Source organism: Felis catus, chromosome B4 (assembly GCF_018350175.1).
Source record: "Felis catus isolate Fca126 chromosome B4, F.catus_Fca126_mat1.0, whole genome shotgun sequence".
Taxonomy (NCBI): domain Eukaryota; kingdom Metazoa; phylum Chordata; class Mammalia; order Carnivora; family Felidae; genus Felis; species Felis catus.
Window position 1 is genome coordinate 26,196,763 of NC_058374.1, and position 23,864 is coordinate 26,220,626.

The 23,864-nt window shown below is 42.0% G+C and overlaps 1 protein-coding gene across 3 annotated transcripts in view; it reads right to left on the bottom strand.

Annotated features, from left to right (window-relative positions):
- MPP7 (MAGUK p55 scaffold protein 7) overlaps nucleotides 1–23,864 on the bottom strand; it is a 291,409-nt gene that overhangs the window by 19,575 nt on the left and 247,970 nt on the right. For all 3 annotated transcript variants that reach the window (XM_019834123.2, XM_019834129.2, XM_006933337.4), the window contains one exon: nucleotides 1,263–1,343. In XM_019834123.2, the coding sequence (XP_019689682.2) occupies nucleotides 1,263–1,343 (81 nt within the window). The remainder of the gene's footprint in view (nucleotides 1–1,262; nucleotides 1,344–23,864) is intronic.

Sequence of the window (23,864 nt, forward strand, 5' to 3'; positions counted from 1 at the left end):
ATTACCTGTATATTGCAATTCAGCTTTGTAAGAGAAGTGAATAATTAAAGTTAAAAAAGAGAGAGAGAGAGAGAGAGAGAAACACAATTTAATTCCACATTTCCACATTTTCCTTTACTTTCATCTCTGTTGGTGGAAACCAGCGGTCCTATAACGTATGGCTGAAAACGATTACAAACAATAATTTGGAAAAATGCAGTAACAAGGAGTAACTTGAGGTAATAGAAAACTATAATTTTAAAATAAAGCCCAACTCTTCTCAAACTAGAGAACATTGCTCATTGCTAAGGGCACTATACAAACAGTTGTTTTTGTTTTGTTTTGTTGTTAACAGTACTAAAACCACTTGAAAAAGCCAACATTTCAGTTTCGTCTTTTAGAAGGCTTTCTAACATCAACATATTAAGCACTCAAATGGCATTTATTCTGGAGATCAAAATGCTTCCAGCATCGCATTTCACTTGTAAGAAAGCCTATGAAAACCTCTTTTATAAAAATAGGTCTAATTCTGTATACTGAAAAGAAGCCTACCGTATTTGGATTATATGGCCATGAAAGGCCCATTTAACACGATCTGCCAATTACTACATATAAAAAGTAATTAAGAAAGGCTTATATTAGAAGAGGCCTCCTTCAGCTCTCTGTGGTTTGGTCCTTCTGATCTTAAACCTGGTGAAAAACTCTGGAAAATATTAGCACTTATTTTAGGAAGTAGCATAGACTTTTACATAGAAGAAAATTTGTAAATAATAGTGTCATATGTGTATTAAAATTCACCATAAAAACTGAGAGTAGAGGGGTGCCTGGGTGGCTCAGTTGCTTGAGTGTCCAATTCTTGGTTTCGGCTCACGTCATTATCTCACGGTTCATGAGATCGAGCCCCATGTGGGACTCCGTGCTGTCAGCACGGAGCCCGCTTGGGATTCTCTCTCTCCCTTTTTCTCCTCCTTTCTCTCTCTCTCTCTCAGAATAAATAAATAAGCTTTAAAAAGAAATATTAAATAAAAAAACTAAGAATAGAGAAGAAGTTGTAAATTAACAAATACCCTGCCAATGATGTCTGCACTCTGGGGCAATCCCTGAACTCCTGTGCCTCAGTTTCCTCCACTGTAAAATGTGGAGAATGTCGCTGCATACTTGCTAGGTCTGCTGTGAGTCCAGATGCTGACCGCTTAGAACCATGCTGGGTGCCACCCATGCCACCTAAGTGCCCAGTCATCATCAGTGCAGCGGTTAGCAGCATTGGGGAGCAGGGAACTTACGGGGCACTGTCACACCGTAGTGTTGTGTGTCACTGATGAGCAGTTTTCGTTTCAGTTCATTCAAACCTACTCCTACGGGACCTGAAAAATAGGATAATATAAATGATTACAGAAAACACTGTTTAAGCAGGTCTATCACTGAACATGAGTCCGTGACTGACAGACTGAGAACACGTATCCAACTTTGCATCCCGAATAAAGAGATTATCTCTAGTCAAGTTGTACATAAGAAAAAGCTACTAGTTCATTTGCTTCTTTTTTACTTTGAAAATTTAAACCCCTACCTTTCCATTAAAAAGATCAGAACTAATTTGTTTTAAAGGAAACATACCCCAGAGCTTGAGTAGATCACCAAGAGATGATATCCAGAAGAGTCTAAAATATATGCCTGCCTGAGAAAGTGGACGTGTGCACTCCAGGCACCAATCATTTCAATACGAAATGTTTTTAGAGCTTAATAAAATAACATCTTGGAACATTAATTTTATGGTAGCTACAACTCTCATGATGCACTTTATTTTTTTTATACTTACGCATTTATTTTTTTGGGAGAGAGTGCTCGCGTGAGCAGGGGAGAGGCAGAGAGAAAGAGAGAGGAACAGGGAGAATCTCAAGCAGGCTCCATGTCCCGCACAGAGCCCAACTCAGGGCTTGATCCAACAACTGCGAGATCGTGACCCGAGCCAAAATTAAGAGCGGGACCCTTAACCAACGGAGCCACCCAGGCACCTCTAATGATGCATTTTAAATGTGCAAAGCCATCAGCCACATTTACGTCGCTCGAGATAATCTTTTCACACTATGTTTTCAGTTGGTCCTTAAGCATTTGAAAACTTGCACTGGCCTCGCATGCTTAAATCCACCAGTGCAGGCATAGTAAACACCACAATGGACAGGGAGCGGATAGTAAATACTGTGGAGCATAAAAGTGACTTCTGCCTTCAAAGAAAGTAATTAGGTTGAGAGAGTCACACAAAATGATTAAGAGACGGAGCAAAACACACAGCAGTTTCAAACAGGAATCTGAACACAAGTTAGAAGGCCACAAGCCCCCGACGACGAGTGCCTCGCAGTCTGCCCTCAGGCTCCATTCAGTGATGGTGTTTGCGCTGGACACAACACAGGCTGCGGGCCCAGACGGACCCGACTCAGGTTCCCTTTTTCACTATTCCTCCCCTGCTGATACTGGGTGAATACGTGTGTCCCTTCAACTTCACGTGTTGGACTCCTAAAGCCCAAGGTGTTAAGAGGTGAGGATTTTAGGAGGTGCTAAGGTCAGGAGAGTGGAGCCCAGGAAGGGATTAGCGCTCTTACAAAAGAGACTCCACAGAGCTCCCTCCCCTCCAGCACGTGAGGACGCAGCCAGATGCGTGTGACCGAGAAGAGGGCCCTCACCCCGCAGTGCCGGCACCCTGGATCTCCAACTCGCAGCCTCCAGAACCGTAAGAAGTCAATTCCTGTTATTCGTGGGCCACCCAGTCTGTGGCGGGTTATTACCGTGGCCTGAGAGGACATCATCTCTGAGGCTTAGTCTTTGAGCCTTGATTAGACTTCATGCTACTGAAAGTTATCCTACTCCCCTTTTGGAGGAATTAAGTGAATAACTTCTGTATAGCACCTGGCACACAATCCAGGGACCCGTGTTCATTCCCTCACCCACTTCCTCTCCTGAGCTTTGAAAAGAACAAGGTTTTATGCCGGACAATGAAGGACATACAGGTGGACACAGAAGAGCACTGTGCACATCCTGGGTGGAGGGAAAAGTGCGAACGAAGAGGAAGAGGCCAGACATGGGGGCTGTGCCTTCCTTGGTCTACCACTACTTTGCAGGGCCCTCGCCTGGATCAGGAGACCTGTCCCCCTGTGTTCACTCATCAGCACCTTCTGTCTTTCCAGGAACTGCTGTCAAGTCCCAATTCCTGGCACTCAGCTCTCCCTTTTTATAATAAATACTCTGTAACATCCCATTTATACCGTGAAATGGAATTCAGAGCTAATGTAACTTACCGGTACATATAATTCTTCCCTCCAAGTTAATCAAATGGACTAACTGGGGCACCTGTGTGGCTCAGTGGTTTGAGCATCTGACTCTTGATTTTGGCTCAGGTCGTGATCTTAAGGTTCGTGAGCTTGAGCCCAGAGTTGGGCTCTGTGCTGACAGCACGGAGCCTGCTTGGGATTCTCTCTCTCCCTCTCTCTCTCTCTGCCCCTCCCCCACTTGTGTGAGTGCTTTCTCTCTCTCTCTCAAAATAATAACCTTTAAAAAGAGTACTTACAATAAAAAAAATTTGTGTTTCAATATGTAAATGCTTAGACATGACTAGAAAACCTATTAAACTCAGATGTTTGTACTTACCAATAATAACGTTGGATTTAAGAGTAATAAGGTAAGGAACCATTCTGTACAGGAAAGTACAGGAAACTGGAAGCCCAAAGGTGCAGGAAAACAGGAGAATAAAGACAAGAAACTGGATAGAAAGGACAGGTGAAACTCTTTGGAATATGGTAAGGAACGGGGTAATAGCCTTAATTGAACTAGAGATAATTTGTCAAGACTATCAAAGTGCAGAAAACGGTACTTTTGCAAATGATCTTCACTTTACATATAAGTGTAGTGTAAAAGTAATTCCCTGTGGGATGGGACAGTGCTTCACTGTCTCAGAAGGCAGACCTCTTGAAACTCGACCATATGTTCTGATCTATTCAGTGCCTGAATGTCTACTATAACATTGGAGAGAGGCACGTGGGACGCAGGTCAGACCCGAGTTCTGTGGAAATGTCACGTCTACGTTCCTGGCCCCCTGGCCATTCTGACTTTAAAAAGGAGTAAATGGCTACATGCTCTCCAGTGCAGTGCTGCCCCTATCGAGGACCCTTACTCTGGGACGTCAGCCTCTGGCCCTTGTCATTTGCTGTGCCTCAGTTCCTGCCAGCTCCTTGGGTAACCTTGGCATCCACATGAACCCCTGTCAAAAGACCAGCATCTAACATCCCTGACTCCGCGTCTAGAGCGATCTTCTTCTCTATTCCACTTCGACCCTTTACTGGAAAGACCTCGACTCTGCCATCACTCTTCACTCTTCTTCACTATATTTCACTACTGAAATACTAAATTCACACTTTTCCAATAGGACTCCGATCTCGGATCCCTTGGGATCTCTCCCTCGGTTATCCTGCCACACCTACGGTCATGGGGACCTCTAATTACATTTCTTTCCTTTTTATCCAGCAGCCCTTCATGGCTTCACTTCCATGGGCCTCGTGTCTTCTATTATACACTGTCCTTCTATCAAATCTCTTATACACTGTCCTTCTATCGCACTTCCCAAGGAGACCTCCAGTCTCAGACCAAACCAGTGGCCCCTCCACACATCCACACTTAGGCAACGAGTACTGAAAACCCACACCGTCCTGGAGCAGTCATGCTGTCCACTCCTGCTCTCCACACACAAACTAAGACTTCCATTATTCTGTGTTCTCCTACCCACCGTATTTCTTACATCCCCACAATGGTCACTGCAATCCTCCGTTCTCTGTGGTCACACGTGGGAGCCTCCTGCTCTCCCATATGCTCCCTATCATCAAATAATCGCCAAAGGCTGTCAATTTACCTCCCAACTAGCCTTCAGAGCCACAATCTGAATTTCCACTGCTGTCACACTAGTCCAGGGTACCACCACGTTCACCTCCTTCTGGACCAGCCTCCTCGGCTGCCCCACCCCTGCTCATCAGCCACTCTAACCCACCGTCACCAGCAGCCAGAGGTCCTTCCAAGGAGCTATTCTGATCCTGTCTCTCCCTTAACATTCTTAGAAATGTAGTTTCCAGTGGCTCTTCTGAAAAAGATTAAAACCTTCACATGGGTTACAAGACTCCACATTGACCTGGTCCCCACCTCCTCCTTCTGTCTCAAAGCATCTGCTCAACCCCCCTCCTTCATCTGGAGTCCCAGGGAGTTCTGATATGTCAGAGCTTGGCTCAAACAGATCTTTCTCAAGCAAGTCTGCAAGTCTGTCCTGACCCTTTCGACCATGTTTGTCATTTTTAACTCTTCAGAACGTCCTGTATACCTTCCTACTACTCAAAAGTCATAATTCAACAACTGGGTAATACATTGCTTCATGGCCTGTCTATCCCACCAGACAGATTCCATGAGAGCAGGAATCATATTAGGTCACTTGCCTTTCCCCAAAAGCAATTAAAATCTCAATAAAAATCTGTGGAGCGAATGCAACTTCTAGTGACACCCTCATCACCTTAAGCTCACTGGAAGACCTCATCTACTCTGGGAACACAGAAGCCAACAAGTGGATATGTCTTTGAAGCCCTTTCTATAAACGTATATGTCTAAATCCATCTAGACCCATCACCCTCTGAACAGTCACACACTCCTACACCTGCTCTTTCTGAATCTTCACCTCTTGTGGCTCCATCAACACTTAAAACTAGTAACTTCTCTCCTACCTTAAAACAACAACAACCTTCCCCTAACTGCTTGGTCCTGTCTCTGCCACCCTGGCTTAGGCTCCTGTCATATGTCACCCACATCTCTCACTCTCCCTCCAGTGCATACAGAATCAAATATCAATTCCTTGACAAGTTTACTTTTTTTTTAATGTTTATTTATTTTTGAGAGAGACAGAGACAGAATGCGAGTGGGTTAGGGGCAGAGAGAGAGGGAGACCATCTGAAGCAGGCTCCAGGCTTTGCACTGTCAGCACAGAGCCCGATGTGGGGCTCAAACTCACGAACCATGAGATCATGACCTGAGCCGAAGTCGGACGCTCAACCGACTGAGCCACCCAGGCGCCCCCTTGACAAGTTTATATATAGACTGCATGTTGTGAGCTATATTTCTATTTCTAATTTTCATTCATTTTTTAATGTTTATTTTTTAATGGTTATTTATATTTTAATGTTTATTTTTTTAGAGACAGAGACAGAGAGAATGAGCAGGGGAGGGGTAGAGAGAGGGGGAGACAAAGAATCTGAAGCAGACTCCAGGCTCTGAGCTCTCAGCACAGAGCCCAACATGGGGCTCGAACTCAAGGAACTGTGAGATCACGACCTGAGCCGAAGTCAGAGGCTTAACCGACTGAGCCACCCAGGCACCCGTTTATTTACTTTTGAGAGAGACAAAGCATGAGCTGAGCAGAGGAGGGGCAGGGAGACAGACAGGGAAACACAGAATCCAAAGCAGGCTCCAGGCTCTAAGCTGTCAGCACAGAGCCAGACATGGGGCTCAATCCCTTGAACTGTGAGATCATGACTTCAGCCAAAGTCGGATGCTCAACCGACTGCGCCACCCAGGGACCCCTCATTTTCATTCTTGATACTCCTTCCTATGCACACTCCAGCTACATGAGGTCCCCCTGCTTCCGGAAATATGGCAGGTTCTCTTTTGTGTTGTTGGATCCTCATGGCATGCTGCTTGCTTTTGCAAGGACACTCCTGTCCTCTTCATGTGCTAATTCTTGCTTGTTGTTTCAGCTTAGATACACTTTAGGGAAATCCTCCCTAACACTCTAAATTTGGGTTCGGTACCAAGTTCGTGTGTTCTCTGTACTTGAAATTCAAGAGACTAATCACCCAGTACTCTGTCTTTTAGCTGTCTTGATCCTCTAACAGACCGTGAGCTCTGTGAAAACAGGGGCGTCATCTACTTGTTCATCAGCTAGCAAACTGTAGGCACTCATTAGTTTGCTGTATTCATTTAAATTCTACTCAGTAATTATGCTGTCCTGGAGGTATGACTATTTGCTGAATGAACCACAGGAACGGGAGCTAAAGGTAAAAGCATCTGTTCCCAGAACGCTTCGATATGATGGTGAGGTAACATGCTCGTGGTCCCTAAGGGGAGTTGGTTGGTGAAGATCACATTTGAACTTGGCTCTTTGGATCTAAAAATAAAGAGAAGCAGAGGGGAAGGTGATGACTTCAGCTCTGGACCTGTGAGTTTCAGGAAAGGAAATCGATCTACCTTATCACTATCAGACGAGGACTGACTGTGGTGTAACAGAGAGGTCAGAGCGAGGGTGTCCTTGTGACCACAGGCACGACAAGAGAGAACCTGGGACTGTGAGAAGAAATGAGATCTCCGAGGGAGAGGAGGACAGGGATAGCATTACTGACTGCGGTATGCTGGGCACCATTTGGGGTGTATGTATTTTACCCACTCTGAAGGTACCAACAATATTTAAAGTGCTAAAACTTACTCTTTACTAGAAAACAAAAAAAGAAGAACAAGGGGTATTACAAATGGAGCTGTGTTCCCTGTACAGACGAAGCCAACTCAGTTATATATGCGCAAAGAAAAAGACAGAAGCGAATAAAACACTAAAATTTAAATACACATCCTGGCCTGCCCTGCCCACCCCCGACTCCACACCCAGGGCTAAAAGGGTGATAAGAATTTACGTTTTTTTCAGCAGGTCTCAGCTCTGGAGTGCTTCCCAGAGTGTAAGATACTTTGCTGAGTGAGAGTCTAGCTTTTTTTGTCCTCTTCTATCACCCTTGCCAAAACCCACAATGATTTATTTTAACTCTGGAGGAAAAAACTAGATGTGTCTGATTTAGTGGGCAAAAGTATGCTGCCTCTAATACAATGCCCTTACATTGTGCCTATATTCAGTTTTACCCCTTATACAATCTCTTCACAGCGACATGGAGTATCACTCCACTCATGGAGTGTGCAGCGGCAGGTATCTTATTTGAAACATGTTCCCTAGATTTGAGGTCATCACCTTCCAAGGTGGGAGTTTCCTTACAAAAAAGGCTAAAGTAGGGATACAGTTTCCATCATTCTGACAACAAAACTGCTCCCAGGGCCTCCAAACAGCATTCTCCCTGACAGGCTCTTGGATCACCTCTGCTATCCACATTGGTGAAGCTCTGGAATTTCTCTTATTAGCTCTTAACCTTAAGATCACCACCTAGATCCACACCCCTAGCCGTAAGTTCACAGCATTTTCAGTGGCTGCTTTGTATTTAGGATGCAATAGCTGCTTATACTGTAGGCTGCTTTAGGGATGCAAATTGTGTTAGGTTCATTCTGCAGTGGGACAGATTCACTGCTCCTTTGATACAAAAATTTTTAACACACTTGGTGAAATACAGTTATACGTACATACACAAATTGGTTATCCTATAGTTTGTTTCAGTTGTGCTTGTTAATGCTTAAAGATAATCTAAACAGCACGTATTTAAATACAGACAACAGGCTTTGGAAACATAGTAATTATGATGTGACATATCAAGGTTTTTCTATGTAGCAGGCATGTGCTACATGGTTAACATACACCATTACTAATTCTCAAAAGCTCCCTGGGAGAAAGGTATTATTATCTTCACCTTACAGACAAGAAAATGGACAACGAGAGGTTAAGGAATTTTCCTAAGGTCACACACAGCTGGAGTGCTCTTCAAATGGTATTTAAAAGCCTGTCCCGGGGCGCCTGGGTGGCTCAGTCGGTTGAGCGTCTGACTTCGGCTCGGGTCATGATCTTCCAGCTCATGAGTTCAAGCCCCGCATCTGGCTCTGTGCTGACAGCTCAGAGCCTGGAGCCTGCTTCGGATTCTGTGTCTCCCTCTCTCTGCCCCTTCCCCACTCATGCTCTGTCTCTATCTCTCAAAAATGAATAAACAAACAAACAAAAAAGCCTGTCGTCCGTTGGACTCAAAAAGTCTTCATTCTTTCCATCCTGCCTATCATCTTATCAAAAGAATGCCAATAAAATACAAACCCAAATAGCCAGTGATCCACTGTCTGATTATGGCTGTGATCCATAGCTTCAGAGTCTCTGACCCTATTCTCAGCTGCCCCACACCTTGGATAGTGAGGACTATCCTGACTATCTGACTCTCAGGAATACTGTATTCCACAGAGACCCTGGCTACAAAAAGTGGAAGTCAGATTTGATCTCCAAACTCACTCTGTGCAGAACCTCTGAAAAGTCTATATTAAGCTTAATGACGGCAGTGGATGTGCTAGGCCTGGGTGACGTACACAGGGCATGTGCGTTAGCATTCTAGATCCAGGACTAAGGAAATACAGCGATGATAGGGAAGTAGTAAGTAAAACCCCAAAAACAGTCTAAAAAATCATCTTGGAGTTCATTAATTTGGAATTCAGGTAGTGAACTAAAATTGATGGGCCACTAGCTTGGAAAGAACGCAGAAGAATGTTTCTATTCAAACCAAAACATGTAAATAAGTATCTGTTTCATTTCATTTTAATTCCACAGGAATTTACAAAATCAACTCGGCAAATTCAGGAAAGAAAGAATAAAGCCACTGATTCCCATTAGTTGATGTTCTTGTAAAAACTGTGTCAACTGGAAAATTGAAATAATTAGGAAGGCACATTGTTTTTAATTACTTTCATACATTTAATTGGTAACTCCTTCCTGAAAGTAGGCAAATGTGTTGTGTGTGATTTTATATAAAGGGTCATTCATTTCAGCCAAAGAAATACAGCCCATTTAGGGTGTCAATAATGATGCTAGTAAAGTTGCTGCTTAAAACGCTACACGTAAGGAAACATTCATGTTAAAGTAAATGCAAGAATGCCTTTATTTTTATCTTAAAAAGAAGATCTTTAAAAATCTACACGCAAATTCTCAGCCTGTGTTTATGCAGGAGAATTTAGACATATATACAACACCTTTGCCCCAAATGACCTCTATGTGTGTTGACATTATTGACCCATTAGCCATGTAATTATAAGAGGTTGAATGTTTCCATCGTTCTATTTTCAGATTTTCTTCTTTTTATTCTATGGATGTGTGTAAGGTTCATGGTTTGTAACAAATCTTTATGTATGGAAAACAAGAAAGATGCTATTTATTAGAACGGTAGCTAACACTACTTTTAAAATTAATTCATAGTTGATGGACAGCACTTTTTCATTCTATAAACATGGCCCCCCAAAAAGACCTCCTTTCTGAATCTGAAACAGACATACACAATTAAAAATCAAAAAAGGCTGGGCACTTGGGTGGCTCAGTTGGTTGAGTGTCTGACTCAATTTTGGCTTAGGTCATGACTCCCAGAGTTGTGGGATCAGGCCCCACGTTGGGATCTGTGCTGACCATGGAGCCTGCTTGAAATATTCTCTCTCTTTCTGCCCTTCCCCTGCTCATGCTCTTTCTAATTAAAAACAAATCAAAAAGGCTAAATGAGTGGAGAAAGCATTGAGGAAATAAAACCAGGGCCTACAGCAGCACTTTGAAACTGTAGGTACACTGAAAGAATGCTCTAAAATATGGGTGTGGTGTTCTATACTAAAAAACAAAAACAAAAAACTACGGACACTCTGTGGTATTGTCCTCATTTCTATGTTAGTGCAGATCCTAAGGAATATCTACTAGAACAATAACGTATTACTATTGTGAAAATTATTTAATTGAAATCCATGAAATGTCATGTTTTTAAAAAGACACTTAAGTAGTAAGTGGACTTTTGTAAATGTCCAGCATAGAATTTTGGTTGTAGTTCTTCTAAAGGCTGATGAACATCAAAATGAATTTAATAATGTGAATCTTGATGAGCAGTACCTTACACATGAAAGGATAATTGTGCTCAAGATCACAGTGTTACTAATCTGTTAGGAAAGAAACTTCTGAGAAAGAGATACAGATAGATGAGATTGGCTAAATTAGTTTTAACATACCTTATATTCATGTAACAGTCATAGCACATTTAAAAAATCCATTCTTAGGGCACATGGGTTGCTCAATTGGTTAAGTGTCTGACTGTTGGTTTCAGCTCAGGTCATGATCTCAGAGTTCATGAGTTTGAGCCCCGTGTCGAGCTCTGTGCTGGCAGCGTGGAGCCTGCTTGGGATTCTCTCTCTCTCCCTCTCTTTCTGCCCCTCCCATGCTCACATACTCTCTCAAAATAAATAAATAAACTTAAAAAAATTAAAAAATAAAAAATCTATTCTTATTTGGACTTCTGTTCAGTATTAAATTACATATTGGAGAGAAATCTGTTGCTCTGATCAAGTTCTCTTCACTTTTGCTAATGATCTTGACATTATTAGTATGACACAAAAATGGCATATTGTATGAAAGCCCCTTGCACGGATGCAGCTTTTGCTATGGGTTTACCTCCAGTGTACCTGCACCACTTAATGTGAACAATCTTCCACATTTCCCCCTGGACACTTTTATAGTATTGGCCGGACTTGTTCAGAGAAAAATATCAAAATTGCTAGAGTCTGCAATAAATATCCCAACGGTTTTTGTTACCCGAAAAAACACACTCAAATCAAATGGAATCTCTAGGTACCCCTCAGATCAGACACATTAAAAAGTCTACTTACCTTACTGTAGCACTACGAGTTTTGTTGCTCGAGGCATAAAATAAAAACAACCATGCTATTATATTTGACTCGCAATCTTATAATGATCACATCAGTGGGTGGCTGGATTTTGTACTGGAGAGTGACAAATCTGTTTATAAAACTAAATGTAAAGTTCCCTTGCAATCAAACTATATAGAAAATATAGCAACTTAGCAGTTCATAACAAGCCCTGCCAGAGGTTCAGGTTTTCTTTTCTCTGTTGAGTTCATTTATAATGGAAGAAAAATCCTACTAATGAAGCATCAATTTGTATGCTGTCAGAAAGAAAGAAAGAAAGAAAGAAAGAAAGAAAGAAAGAAAGAAAGAAAGAAAGAAAGAAAGAAAGAAAGAAAGAAAGAAAGAAAGAAAGAAAGAAAGAAAGAAAGAAAGAAAGAAAGAAAGAAAGAAAGAAAAAAGAAAGAAAGAAAAAGAAAGAAAAAAAGAAAAAAGAAAAGAAAAGAAAAGAAAAGAAAAGAAAAAGAAAAAGAAAAAGAAAAAGTGGGAAGCTTGCTGAAAGCATCATTTTTTTTTAAGAGCATCATTTTTTCCCAAGTGGCTATTTATATCAGACTTTGACAGACTGCCTGAGTGCTCATCTCATCTCTATCTCAGGGGTATGACGAGTCAATAAAATTAAAAGGTCAAAATAAACCCATCCTTGAGTCTTCCTCAGCTAAGCAGAAGAGGGCATGGGTAGCTTTCTTACTTCAGAGTCTGTTCAAAAATGCAACCTTTCCAACAAGGCTACCACGATCTGATTCGAAATCGCAAACTCCTGATTCCCTCAATCTGCACTGCATTTACTTTCTTTCACAGAATTTATCACCCTCGAGAACTGTACAGTTGACTTTATATTTCTAATTCATACTGAATATGTTTTTTTGGTCTATGTCCTCCCATTGGAATGTAAACACCAGGAGGGCGAAACATTTGTGTTGTTCGCTAAGGAACCCACCAGCTTAGAACAGTGCCTGGTGCGGTCGGGACTCCGTAAAAATCAGCTGAATGAACTGAATTGTGATTTATGCCCAGAAATTAAGTCAGAGTATAAACATTTAAGATACACCAATGGCACAAAAAAGCCAACTGTGATTCTAATAAAGATCATATTTACCTCTTATATACAAGGATTATAATTTTAAATCCAGCACATGCTCATAAATTCAATTATGACTTTTGGGTTTACAGTTGTCTCTATAAAATCCTCCAGAGCAGACCCTAATTCCTACAAGCCTTCAATCAAAGTTTGCCAAAAGTTATGAGGATTTTAATAAACACATTAACATTTATATTCAGCTTTTCTCTCTGCTTTATGCGGGAGACTTTTTATTCCGCTACAGTTTTATGGAAAAATGATGACAGTCTTATAAAGGTCTATTTATTCAAACCACCTCTACAAAGCAGTCTTTAGACAGCATATGAGATTCAGCACAAAGGAGGGCAGAATAGTACTTAATGCTCAAGCCGGAAAGGTGAAATATATAGAAAGATTTATTATTAGTTTCCTCTTCTGCCTCATAACCAGACAGAACAAGTCACAAATTGTCTGAATAGCCACATGATGGATTTTACTCTTCTATTGGCTGAAGCTGTGAAGTGTGTTAGTAGCTTTTTAGACACCAAAGCTTTCTCTCCACTCCTTCCCCCACAAACACAGACGCATTATTTGGCTTTATTACTTTCCTTTTTAAAAAGTCAGGTCTCACTAAAGATAAAATTTATGCAGAAAAATGTACTAAATGGCTGACATTTGGTTTTCACATCCTTTTTTGGAAAATACTTTTAAATGCAGAAGGGAAGAGAACAGAAATGTCACTAAGCTATTTTTGTGGCTAAAATGTGGCTTTAGAATGGTACCTTTACAAAACGAAGAGAAAATCAAATGCTTGTGAGCAAGGCTCAAAGTCCTCAATTGTCATAGTTTTGCTGTGTTAACAACTTGTTCTGTTTTAATTTCTTGAACATTAAGTCCAAGAATAAAAAGCATGCAATATTATGGTAAGAATATAGAGCAAATAATGCTATAGACCTCTTTTTTTTTTTAATGTTTATTTATTTCTGAGATAGAGAGAGTCAGAGCATGAGTGGGGGAGGGGCAGAGAGAGAGGGAGACACAGAATCTGAAGCAGGCTCCAGGCTCCGAGCTGCCAGCACAGGGCCCGACGTGGGGCTCGAACTCACAAACCGCGAGATCATGACCTGAGCTGAAGTCTGTCGCTCAACTGACCGAGCCACCCAGGCACCCCTGTGCTGTAGACCTCTTTAGCAATCTTTACCTTACTGTTTAAAGGCAAATATCACTATTCCCAATGGCTTTGAAAACACGGGAAAAACAAATGAGGCTGGAGGAGGGCCATGCTGCTCACACTCTACTCTTTCCACTTCCTAACACATGGTGTGTGAGCCAAGGCACTGCTTCCTCAGCATATGATTTCTACAATCATGAAAAGTTAACAGTTAATTCATGAACAATTCAGAATTTCTAAAATTTGAGCCCACTGCTTTGTTACCTCTTTTAGATGATACACTGCCAAATATTCTACTGTAGCTTATAAGTGTTTTGAACAGTGGTGGAAAAATTAGCAGAAGCCTACTCATATTTGAACATTTCATGTTTGTCTTGTCAGTATTCTTAGTTAACATTGTAAAAAAGACAGCCCCAAAATGGAGTCACTTATGCTAAGGCCACATCACCAAACCAAGACTTAATACCTAACCTAATTAGTTTCAACCTCTCCAAGGAGTGGACTCTTAAACCAGTCAATCTAGAATTACCTGCTCAGCACCAGTGAGGTGATCTGTCTGAGAAACCCCTGCCATCCCCCAAAGAAAGATGATCTGGCCTGAAATAATCCATACTTCCATACTTTGCTAGGAACTTCCTTGTCCTGCCCTTTCTGACTAAAAGTCTTTCATTTTGTACAGCTCTTTGGAGTTCTATCTGCTGGATGGGATCCAACTCATGAATCACTGAATAAAGCCAGTAAGATCTTAAGAATTTACTCATTGAATTTGGTTTTTTAACAGATTTTATTTGGTGGTGGTAGGATCTGAAGGAAACTTCTGACACCTCTGGAGATGATGAGAAACACAGGTGTGGTATCTGAGAACCCTCCGAGTTCTCTTTCTTGTTGTTTCTGAGGACCATAGGTAAGTTTCCCCTGGTTCTGGGTTTTGCTCTCTTTGTATCAAGCTCCTGATCTAACTGGCTTTCCAATCCAGTCCTTAGCAGGTCGGCTTGATCTGGCAGATGGTTCTACCCCGAGCCCCAGTCCTAGCCCTTATTTAGTCCAGTCTCCGGTTGGAGTCTGCTGGCTCTGTCCACAGTTCCAGGTTGGTCATGGCGCGTGGAGTGCAACTAATGCCCCTTCTTCTTTTTTTGTTTGGCCAGTCTGCCATCACACCTCTTTGGCTACTGCTGGTGTGTTAATGTGCACATGCTTGTCTGGCTTGTTTTGTGTGGGTAAAAGGCTATTGCCAGTGGGAATCTTGGAAGCCAAAAGGTCACAAACTAGGTGGGCATGGATCTGTACTTAATAGCTGTTAGGGCGCTCAACACCAACTCTAGGACTCCTGTGTTAGGACTGGTAAGTCATGGAATGGGGTTAGATTGACACCGGGTCAACCTGTAAACCTCAAGAAAATTTCGGCGCAGTGATGTATGCTGTAAAACCCCACCCCATACAGTGGCATATCCCTCTGAGTATTAGTTTGGCTCCAGGAGACTCAACTGCTTGGCTAAAGAAATGAGATTCTTAAATTAAAAAGAGCTGAGTGTGCCGTGTCCCAGCACACCTGCTTATTTTAGGTCTAAGAGCTATAGTCCGGGAAGTGATAGCTTCAAAAATGGCAACTCTGACTAAAGAAAACCTAGAATTGGCCATTATAGGGGAACGGTCCAATTAGACAAGACTGTTCACTTAAGAAGTGTACTTGAGGAGCAGTTTCCACATCGAACAAACAGAATGGGATACCTATTTTAATTGGTATGGAGAAGCTTCCAAAAGGTTTCGAGATGCCAAAATAGCTTCGTTGAAAAATTCATAGCAAAAGGCTATGAAAAATTAAAGACAGAAAAATTAAAGACATAGAGGCCTCTACAACAAAAGACAGACTGATATGACTCCTACTGCTCCCCTCTACCCTCCTTTACCTCAGGACTCATGTTCTACTAACTCTCTATCTGAACTACCTTTCCACTCTGAAGAGACTCTTATACAATTACCTTTTAAAATAAAACCGCTCAAGGCTGCAGGAGATCCTCCTGAGGCATCTTTCACGCCTTGATCAAAAACCAAATCGGACTAAGGCCCCTAGTTAAAGAATTTTCTAAACTCAAGGAGGAATCCCAAAAGTTTTCTGAAGAATTTGGAGTCCTTATCAGGGCCTATGACACCAGGCCACCAGATCTTTATCAGCTTGGGCACATGCTGGTGGGACCAGATGAAGCCCCCAAATGGATGTGAGAACAGCACACCCCAAGGAAGATATTTGAGATCTCCACCACTGTCCCATTATGGACCAGAAAAAAAAAAAAAAAAAAAAAAAAAAAAAAGCAAAATAGCGTCCAGTCTTTTTAAAAGCCATTCCTGGAGGCTTCGCTGCCTGCATCCACTGGTCTATGATTCAAACATGCAAAACAAGATGAATGTGACAGACTCTAAGACCCATCGCAAGCTCTCTTCCTACGGCATTCCAGGTTGCACACAATAAATGAAGCCACCCAACCTGCTCTAGCTGCCATATTTGTTAATGGATTATCTTCTGTGAGTAGTGGATTGATAAAAAGACATAAATAGGATGGGCAGCCACTGATCGGACTGAACTCATGTCTCTAACTCGTGAGGACTTTGAAACAAGACCAAAATCAAAAGTCCAAGGAGTTATTAGCCTTACAGTTACAAAAGCTACAAGCTAATACCTGGGCCTGCCTCCTCCATTGCACCCTCTTAGGAGTCCATCTTCAAAACAATGGACCAGGGGTCAATGTCTCATTTTTAATCTACTAGGACATTGGGGGGAAAAGCCTCATGCAAATCCTTCATCATCAACTCAAATGCCTCCCTATCTGCCCCCAAATGGCCTCTCCCAGAGTTGACAGGACTCTGAGATATCCTCTGGTAAAGTGCTACCACTAATCCCCTTAAACAGCCAAGGGGAAACTAAAAGTAAAATCAATGGAAAACCTTGCCAGATTCTGGTAGATACAGGAGCATCATTCTCTATCTTAAACCCTGCTCTCATAGAACAAAAAAAAGTTGTGAAAAAGAAGTTTCTGTAGTGAGGGTATCTAATGAAATTCAGAGTTTCTACATCAACCTGCAGTACAGATGACTCTGGGACCTTTGACTGTAAAAGCTTTTTCTGATTTTTGTTTGTTTGGTTTTTGTTTGTTTTTTGGCTATGTGACACAGCACCACTCAACCTGTTAGGTAGAGATCTCCTTTCTAAACTGAAAGGGCTAATACTTTTTGCCTCCAATGGGGACCTCATCTTAGAATTTCCTGACCAACCTGAACTGATCTTTTAGGTCCCTTACAATTTGACCTTCATGTAGAAGAGAAATAACTCCAGTAAAATATCCCTGATTTATCTAAGGTTCCTGAAGATCTGTGGGCTACTTCTAACACTGACATTGAAAGAACAAAGTATAGAGCTGATAAAAATTCAGATAGACAGAACTGAACCTCTTCCCAAACTGGCTCAATATCCACAAAAGCCTGAGGCCATGCAAGACCTCATAGCAACAGACCTAATCACTCTGGGACTAATCATTCCTTGGACCAGCCCCCGCAACTGCCAGACTGGAAACCTGATGGGCAAGGATGTCAAATTGTCCAGGACTTGAGAGCTATTAATAAGACAGTCATTCCCCATTTCCCAGTTACTCCGAACCTGAACAACCTTTTGTCACAAGTTCTACCGGACTCCAGATGGTTTACTGCAATGGACCTATGTTCAAGCCTTCTTCAGCACCACTGGAGACCCCAACAGCCAACCTGTTTGCCTTGATTTGGAATAATCAATAGTGTAGCTGGACGGTCATGTCTCATGGGTTCACTGAGGCCCCTTCTTATTTCTCCCAAGTGCTCCACCAAGGTTTAAGTCCCCCCGTAGTCCTCTAGGAAACTGAGCTTTCTATAGTATGTAGATGACCTCTTTCTATGCTCAGTTACCAAATAGGTGTTCTTCAAAGATTCCATTTATTTGCTGCAACAGTCAAAAAAGGACATAAAACTCAAAGGAAAAATTCCAATTATCTCTAGATACTGTTCATTACCTAGGCCATAATCTAGGTGCTAACGGAACCCAGCTATCTCCAAAACAGAATTAAGCTAATCCAACAATGTCCTAGGCCCACAACTAAGCGCCACTTGCATGGATTCCTAGGCCTAGCCGGCTACTGCAGACTCTGGCTCCTAATTTTCAAGTGCCTTCCTTAGTCTATGAACTTACTGAAATTTCAGTCCTTGAATCCTTCCTTGGACAAATAAACACAAGTAGGCTTTAATAAGACTAAGAGAAGCTGGGCAAGAGCTGCATGCCCCAGGGCTACCTAACTGTTCAAAACCTTTACCCTATTTGTGCTTGAAAGAGATAACCAAGCCCTGGGAATAATCACTCAAGAACATGGCAGTGAACACAGACCTACTGCTTCCCAGAGCATCCAACTTGATTCAGTTACCTGTGCCCACGCCAACTGTCTTAAAGCTGCAGGGGTGTCTGGGTGGCTCAGTCAGTTGAGCGTCCGACTCTTGGTATCAGCTCAGATCATGATTTTGTGGTTCGTGAGATCGAGCCCCTGCATTGGACTCTGTGCTGGCAGTGCGGAGCCTACTTGGGGTTCTCTCTCTCCCTCTGTCTCTGCCCCTCCCCCACTTGTGCTCTGTCTCGAAATAAACTTAAAAAAAAAAGTGGGGTGCCTGGGTGGCTCACTGACCGACTTCAGCTCAGGTCGTGATCTTGCAGTCCGTGAGTTCAAGCCCCATGTCGGGCTCTGTGCTGACAGCTCAGAGCCTGGAGCCTGCTTCAGATTCTGTCTCCCTCTCTCTTTGCCCCTCCCCCACTCGTACTCGGTCTCTCAAAATTAAAAAAAAAAAACACATAAAAAATTAAAAAAAAAAAAGCTACAGCTGCAAAATTAGCAGAAGCCTCCATAGATTTAACCCTAGGTAATGACATTTATTTACAAATTACACAACCTATGGAGTTTGTAAATAGCTCCAAAATCTTTTAAGTTGTAAGAAGCCCCCAAAGTCTTAATTCTGAATTGACTCAATATTTCTCCACAAGCAGACTAACTTCCTGTGAGATCCTTCTGATTTTGCTACCCAACCTGCATCTTAAATGTCACAATGTTCTTAATCCTGCCATGTTACTACCCCTACCTCACGAGGGTGAGCCTGACAACTGTGAGGCAGTAACACTCCATTTTGTGACACATCCTGATTTATGACCTACTCTTTGACTAATCCTGATCTAATGTTTGTTGATGGGTCATCCTGTAAAAAAAAAAAAAAAAAAAAAAAAAGGGAACTTCCAGGCTGGCTACGCCACTACCCAATACAAACTACATGAGAGGAGAAATCTCCAACAAGCTAAATCAGTCCAACAAACAGAGCTCTGTGCCCTCACCCGAGCACACCATTTATCAAAAGACAAACTGTTAAGATGCATACTGACAGCCGCTATGCCTTTGGTGTTGTCCATGATTTGGGATGTTAGGGAAACAAAGTTGTCTTCTTATGTCCACTGGGACCACAGTCAAACATGGACAACAAATAAAAATCTTTATTACTGCTATTCTCTTACCTTCTCAAATTTCTGTCATCAAAATTGAGGCCCATGCTAAAAACCTGAACCTGGTATCAGAGAAATGCCCTAGCAGACTTTCATGGAAAGGCAAACAACAGAATCTATAACAGCTGGGGCACATGTGGATGAGGTCCCTTTTGCTTCTGTAAAAAAATGACCCCTTATTGCCAGATTTTTGCCATTCTAATGTTCTATAACATGGCAAGAGTCTGCTTTTGAATCAGAGAAATTAACACGAGCAAACAATGGGTTGTAAATTCAATGAACAGTTGGGGTGATAGGAAAACCAAGATGGCTACTTAGTCTTCTTTATTCCCTGGCATAACCCATTTTTCAGTTTTTGCATTCTTTCACCCACCATGGTCAACCAAGATGACTCTAATTATGAACTGATATTGGTGGGGAGACTTCTATAAAGTTGTGAGAATAGTTTACCATCAATGCCTTATCTACCAGGTCCAAAATCCTGGAAAAACTATTTTTATTCCCAGACACCTCAAACCTCCTCCCTCTGGACACTTTGAGCACCTGCAGCTGGACTTCATCCAACTACCATTTAGTAGGGATTACCAATATATTCTTGTTTTTGTACCAGTATGTTCTAGGTTTCCTAGATGGAGCCATCCCCTTGCTGTAAGGCTGATGCCCTCGCAGTTACAAAGAAACTGCTAGAAAACATGTTCCCCACTTGGGGTATACATTCCACGGTCTCCAGTGATTAAGGCACCCACTTCACTGGGCAGATCATACTAGCCTTAAAAGAAACCTTGCAAACTTCTTTGAATTTTATCACTGTCCCTATCACCTTTACCAATCAGGCAGGGTTGACAAAACTAATGGGATCCTCAAACTTAAAATTTCTAAACTTGCTAAAACTGCTGAACTCCCTTGGCTTAAGGTACTGCCTTTGGTCCTGCTGACTGCTCACAGTACCAGCTTTGGGAAACATAAACTTGTATCACATGAGACAGTCAGCAGCAGACCAGTATGTACTGGTATACAGTTTTCTGCTGAGTCCTTGGTTAACTCATCCTAATATAACCATCTACTGTAAGTCTCTAATGTCTTATGCTAAAGCCTATCATCAATAGGTTTAAAAAGCCTTCCTGGATCCCAGTTCAAAAAATCCTGTTGGTCATAGTCTGGAGCATGGTGACTGAGTGTTCTGGAAATGTCATCGGAGGAAGACAACTCTCCAACCCTGTTGGAAGGGACCTTACCAAGGCTCCTGACTATTGACATTGCTGTGAAAACAGAAAGCACTAAATCCTGGGCACACATGTCACAGCGAGAGAAGACTCCATCCTGTAAAAATTCTGGAGACTTCTGAATCAAACCAATGAAGAAAAGGAGCTGACATAACTGTATACTACTTCTACCCAAGATGCCAGATCAAGACTTCATACTTCAACTAAACATGAACCCCCCCCCCCTTTCTTTTCCTTCTCTTCTTTTCCTTCTTTCTTTTTCCTTTCCTTTGGCATTGAACAGGAAAGTAGCACCGTTATCTGTATGTCCCTGGCCTTTGCTAAGGGCTGGGCAACCTTTTAGCCTGATGGATTTTGTCATCAAAAACTCTGACCTGTCCATGATGCTAGAGATCCCCTGCTCCTCTCTCTCTGTGACCAGCTTTTCTTCTATCCCCCGTATCACCATGAACTATAATCAACCTCCCTTAGAAGTCAGAGTCTGACTTTTACAGCCAGAATATCCAGTGCCTTGATTTTACCTTTCTACAGTAACAACTAGACTTCCCAGTTAGACACAAATACCTACGCAAATCAACACATTTGCATTTCCACATTCTTATGATTATCTCAATCATATCTGCCCCCAATCATGAAAATACCCCAACAGCAGTACCCATCTTTGCAAGGAATTTGGAACACCTTTATTTCAGGCAAGGAGATTTACTTCCCGAGTGCACTGAAAACCTAACTGACTGCTGGCTTGAACTGAACTGCGACAATCCCTGCCAGTGAATCCATTTACGGTGCCGCCTTAGTAGAAGTGGCCTGTGCCCCAGAAGGATTTTTTTAAATCTGTGGTTATTATTCTCCTTAAGCCTGTGAATGCCTAGACAGTTGGTGCAAAACCAGGCAATGACTCTCAGGTTATCCAACTGTGACCCTAACTGTTCACAAACAAACTAAGACAGTTCACAGGTCAAGTCCCCTGAATATATGCTGCCAAGTTAGAAAGGACCTAGCAGGAGGCCTTCATGATTTAGGATTCACTTCCTTTGGCAGGTCTCTACCTTCCTAGTCAGGAATGTGTACACATGAGGCTGTGATCAGGAATTTCTCCTTAACTCCTGAAAGTATTACAGAATCTGCTGCAAAAGTGACAGGTGCCCAGCAAAAATCCTCAGACTCTGTGGGGTGCCTGGGTGGCTCAGTCGGTTAAGCATCTGACTTCGGCTCAGGTCACGATCTCGAGGTTCATGAGTTTGAGCTCCGCATCAGGCTCTGTGCTGATAGCTCAGAGCCTAAAGCCTGCTTCAGATTCTGTATTTCCCTCTTTCTCTGCCCTTCCCCACTCTCAGCCTCTCTCTCTCTCTCTCTCTCTCTCTCTCTCTCTCAAAAATAAACAAACATTAAAAAATTAAAAACAAAAAAAAAACCCCAAATCCTCAGACTCTGTGGCCAAGGTTGCTCTTGATAATAGGGTAGCCCTCGATCCTCTTTTAGCTGAATGAGGAGGTGTGTGTGCTGTGGCCAATTCCACTTGCTGCAACTGGATGACCTTCAGGGGAAGCTGAACTCAGCTACATGAGGTTAGCAAATGAACCACCTGGCTTAAGGCAGTGACTCCCTCAACAGGATCATCTTGGGGCTTATTTGATTTTGGTTGATTTGGGTCTTAGGGACCATGGCTCCACTGCAGATGTGGGGAGTCATCCTGCTTAAACTAATCACAGCGGTCACCCTGGTGCTCTGTGTTCTCTCAAGGGCTTTAAATGCATGTTTGTAGCCGCTAACCACCAAGGGAATGACCTCCCTAACAATGAAACGTCAGAAAAGGAACAAAGACAACGATCGATCTAAAAAGAAAGGCAAACCTGAAGTCGTGACCTATCAACACCACAGAGATTCAGCAAAAATGTCATGACCTGTGATTACTGCACAAAGGATCGAGCAAAAACTGAGGACTTGACAGTGTTAGCTGGGAGTGGGGCTAGTGCCTTAAATTTTGATCACATCTCGCAGTCAAGCTGAGTCTGATCAAAGGGGGTAAATGTTAAAAAAAAAAAAAAAAAAAAAGAAAGAAAAGAAAGAAAGAAAAAAAAAGACAACAGGCCCCAGATGGAGTCACTTGTTGCTAAGCCCATGTCACCAAACCAAAACATAATACCTAGCTTAATTAGTTTCGACCTCTTCTAGGAGTGGACTCTTAACCCAGTTGATCTGGAAATACCCTGGTCAGCACTACACGCCTAATAGATCCCTGCAGTCCCCTAAAGGAAGGTGACCTTGCCTCAAACAATCCACTCTGCGCCAGTAAACTTTTCCCACCTCCTTCTGCCTATAAAAGTCTTTCATTTTGTACTGCTCTTTGGAGTTCCTTTCTATCTGCTGGATGAGATGTCGCCCAATCCATGAATCACCAAATAAAGCCAATAACATCTTTGAGACCAATTTTGTTTTTAGACAAGACGGAAGAGCTACTTTTTATTAAAACCTTCCTAGGTGCCAGGAATTGGTCTAAGTATTTGCAAATGTCATTTCATTTAACCCTCTAACAAACCTAGAAAGTAGGTGCTCTTATTATCCTCCTTTTTCAGATGAAGAAACTGAAGCCCACAGCAAATCTGAAATGTTCAGGTATCCCATGGCTACCAAAGAGCAGAACAGATTAGAATGTAGCCCGTCTTTCCCCAGAGGTTATGGCCATTTATGCCATCCACAATAAACACTAAACTTCGGATACTTCAGATGTGCCATACATACACGCAGGAAAATTTTCTGAGCAATGGCCACACAGAAAAAGGGAAGTAAAAGGAAACAACACTTTGAAGGACAGTTACAAAAGTGACCCTGGCTGTCACTGGATGCCACTATGAAATGTCATGCTCCACAGAAGGCCACAGCAAGGGTAGGGGTAGGATATAAAGTACATATATATACATATACGTACAAGTACGTGATATAAAGTACATATATATACATGTACATATACGTACAAGTATGTGATACAAAGTATAGTATATCAGCAATTGCTCCAACATAGGGAAATAAAGTGTCAGGAGCTAAAGAATTTCCAATAGCATATTTTCCTATAAGAATTTCAGAATAAAGTGGATAATAAAAATATTAAAAATAATATTAAAATATTAAATAAAATAAAAATATTAAAAATAATACTGAATCAGTTGATCACAACAGACAAACCAAACCTAAAATATCAATGTGCAAAATCCTGAACAGCAGATTAAGATAAAA